Genomic DNA, 3,305 nt, shown 5'->3' with positions numbered 1-3,305 from the left:
GGGCGGAAGTGGGCTGCACCTGCTGCTCAGGGCTGTGGGGCTCCTGGGTCCTTCCTGAATCGGGGTTGGACTGGGGCAGGGCTGTGGGCAGCTGGGCCTCGGTGAACCCGCCTGGTGTCTCCGTGGTGAGAGCACCCATCTGCCTCCATATCTGCTTTCTCTTCTGCAGAATTAAAACGCGGAGACTCATCTGCCTCCCCCAAATTGGACCGATACAAAATGGCGAGACAGCTGACGGAAAAGGCAATCAAGGTAAATGCTCCTGGGGACTCGGTGGGGAGGGGCCGCCTTTTAAACATGGAATTTGACTTTGGAATTTGGGGAGTGAGTCCAGAGCTCTGACACCCAACACCCGCTCCGGGCGGCCTTGGTCCCTGGCCCCCCAGGCCTGGTCCCCACGTGGAAGCTTGCGTTAGAGTTACTTTAAAAATTTTTTTAAATTTATTTCAGAGAGGAAGGGACAGGGAGAGAGAGAGAAACATCAATGATGAGAGAGAATCGTTGATGGGCCGCCTCCTGCACGCCCCCTACTGGGACTCGAGCCCGCAACCCCGGCAGGTGCCCTTGACCAGGAATGGAACCTGGGGCCCTTCAGTCCGCAGGCCAGCGCTCTATCCACTGAGCCACACCAGCTAGGGCTAGAGTTACCTTTGATTTCAGCTGGACGCTGGAAATGCTCTCAAGATTGGGGACGTGCAGACATATGAGGCGTGGAAGCCTGTCCCAGCTCCCGCCACGCGGCCTCAGGCCCTGAGCACACTTCCGGGCCAGGGTTCTGTGTCAGGGACAGGCTCCTGATGACCCAGAGCCCCGTGTGCCGGCCCCTGCTCCCCAGGCCCCTCTCGGGGACGCGGAGAGGACAGACGCCACCGTTTCTGTCCTTGTGCAGAAGGCCGGGAGCCTGGGAGCCCCGAGGGACCCGGGCACGTGGTTACGTGAGCCTGTGCTCAGGTGTTTCTCCTGGAGCACAACGCACGCCTCGTCTCCCAGCTGCATGGCTCGCCATGCCCCTGGGGAGAGAACCAGGACACACATGACGTGTGGTCAGGCAGCAGTCCCCACAGACCTGAGCTGAGGAGACGTCCGTCACCTTGGAAGCTGCCCCCTCAAATCCTTGCCACTGCGGCCGTGCCTTCTGGAACCACTGTCACCGCCTTTCAGGGATTTCACAGAAATAGAACCAGAGCAGCTCATGACTCAGTTTCCCTCTGCAGCCCGCAAACACGTGAACATGCCAGACTACAGGCGCCCTCAGAGCACCGCCTTGGCTGCATTTCTCGAGCTCTCATTTCTAGTATTTTTGTTGCGAGTCCGTAGAAAGTATTTTACAATCCAAACTAGAGGCCTGGTGCACAGAAATTCGTGCACTCAGGGGAGGTCTCAGCCCAGCCTGCACCCTCTCACAATCTGGGACCCCTCAGGAAGGGTCCAGTCCGATCGCAGCATGGCTCCGTTCCCACAGCTCCCTCCCGTCGCTGAGCCGCGGGCAGCCAGGACCCAGGACTGACTCCCGCCACGCCGGCTGGGACCCTAGGCTGGTGTTCGGCCGTCCGTCCGCACGTTTAGGTCGCGACGGCCCCTGGCTCTTTATGTATCAGGATAATTCCTTCCTCCCTGATCACGGGCGGCTGACAAGCCGCGTTGCGATGTCTGTCCTTTTCCCAGTTGGTCTGTCACGGACTCCTCAGCAGGTTGTTGTGGCTGAGCATGTGTCCGCGTGAGTCACCTGCTGAGACGCTCTGTGCCCGCGTCTGGTGAATGTAGGCGGAAGGTGGTGTGAACGCTGGCTGCACACGCTGGGCGGAGGCGCCTGTGGCCGCACTGAGCTTCTGTCTGTCCCATCAGCACGGAGAGCAGCTGTTCACACCTGTTACCTGTGGGTGTGTCTGCTTTTCCGTCCTGTCCGTTTCCGCTGCGGATAACGGGGTGCCCTGCCGGCAGGTGCACACGACCGCATCGGTCTGCGGGGCCGACTCTTTCCTCTCAATTATTAAAAAATCGTCTTTACTCCAGCGATGTTCATGTGACCTCTTTTAATCCTCACCCGAGGACATTTTTCCATTGGTTTTTAGAGTGGAAGGGAGAGGGGAAGACAGAGAAACATCGATGTGAGAGAGACACACGGATTGGTTACCTCCTGCACGTGCCCCAACCAGGCCCCAGGCTGGGGAGGAGCCTGCCACTGAGGTATGTGCTCTTGTCTGGAATCGAACCCGGGACCCTTCGGTCCGCAGGCCGACGCGCTACCCTCTGAGCCACGCTGGCCAGGGCGAGTGATGTGACTTTGTCCCGACGTCTGTTCTGCCTCAGATGTGGGTCCTCTCTCTCCGACTGGCCCGTAGGCCGTGCTGTTCGTTTTCTCTCGCAAACAGCACAGGTTGGGTTTTAAAGATCGAGTCTGGTGCTCGTCACCTTCCAGCTGCAGCAGGAAGCGTGTTTCTCCGGTCGGACTGCCGGTGCCTCACTTCTCCCTCCGCCCGCCCGGTCTGCTCCGTTCGCCTCTCCGTCCATGCCTGCCGGGGGCTGACGGCTTTATTTCCTTATTTAGTTCGTTAGTCAATCCTCCCCGAGGACATTTTCCCATTGGTTTTGGGGAGAGTGGAAGGGAGAGGGAGAGGCACATCGATGGGTTGCCTCCTGCACGAGCCCCGACCAGGGCCCGGGCTGGGGAGGAGCCTGCCACTGAAGTACGTGCCCTTGACCGAATCGAACCCGGGTCCCTTTGGTCCCCAGGTCGACGCTCTATCCATTGAGCTACACCGGCCAGGGCTGGGCTGATTGCTTTTAAAAATTGCACTTCCTGCCCTCGCTGGTGTGGCTCAGTGGAGAGAGCATCAGCTTATGGAGTGAAGGATCCTGGGTTCAATTCCAGTCAAGGGCACAGGCCCGGGTTGCGGGCTCGGCCCCCAGCAGGGGGCGTGCAGGAGGCAGCCGATGAGCGGTTCTCATCACTGATGTCTCGCCCTCTCCTCCCTTCCTCTCTGAGATCAGTCCCCGGCGCTGACTCTGTGCTCTCTCCCTCGAGGACAAGAAGATCTTCTCCATCCACGGCCACTACCCCGTGGTCCGCGCGCTGCTGCGCAGGAAGGGCTGGGTGGAGAAGAAGTTGCACTTCCTGCCCCGGATCTCCCTCAGTGCCGACGGCGAAGGGGCCGCTGGTAGATACGGAAGCCCTGGCCCTCCATGTGCGTGTGTCTGTCCCGAGGCCCCGGGTCCTGGGACTTGGGCCTCCCCACGCGGGAGCCGCGCTGCCTCCCACACAGGCACCCGCCGCCGGGCGAGCGCTCCCAAGCCCGTTTGGCCAC

General features: G+C 60.5%; 1 protein-coding gene across 1 annotated transcript in view; it reads left to right on the top strand.

Annotated features, from left to right (window-relative positions):
- TTLL8 (tubulin tyrosine ligase like 8) overlaps positions 1 to 3,305 on the top strand; it is a 28,016-nt gene that overhangs the window by 1,173 nt on the left and 23,538 nt on the right. Inside the window, exons 2-3 of the mRNA XM_015568710.1 lie at positions 170 to 252; positions 3,026 to 3,158. Of these exons, the coding sequence (XP_015424196.1) occupies positions 170 to 252; positions 3,026 to 3,158 (216 nt within the window). The remainder of the gene's footprint in view (positions 1 to 169; positions 253 to 3,025; positions 3,159 to 3,305) is intronic.

Source organism: Myotis davidii, unplaced genomic scaffold, assembly GCF_000327345.1.
Source record: "Myotis davidii unplaced genomic scaffold, ASM32734v1 scaffold845, whole genome shotgun sequence".
Lineage (NCBI taxonomy): Eukaryota > Metazoa > Chordata > Mammalia > Chiroptera > Vespertilionidae > Myotis > Myotis davidii.
This window is presented reverse-complemented; position numbering and strand designations above follow the sequence as displayed.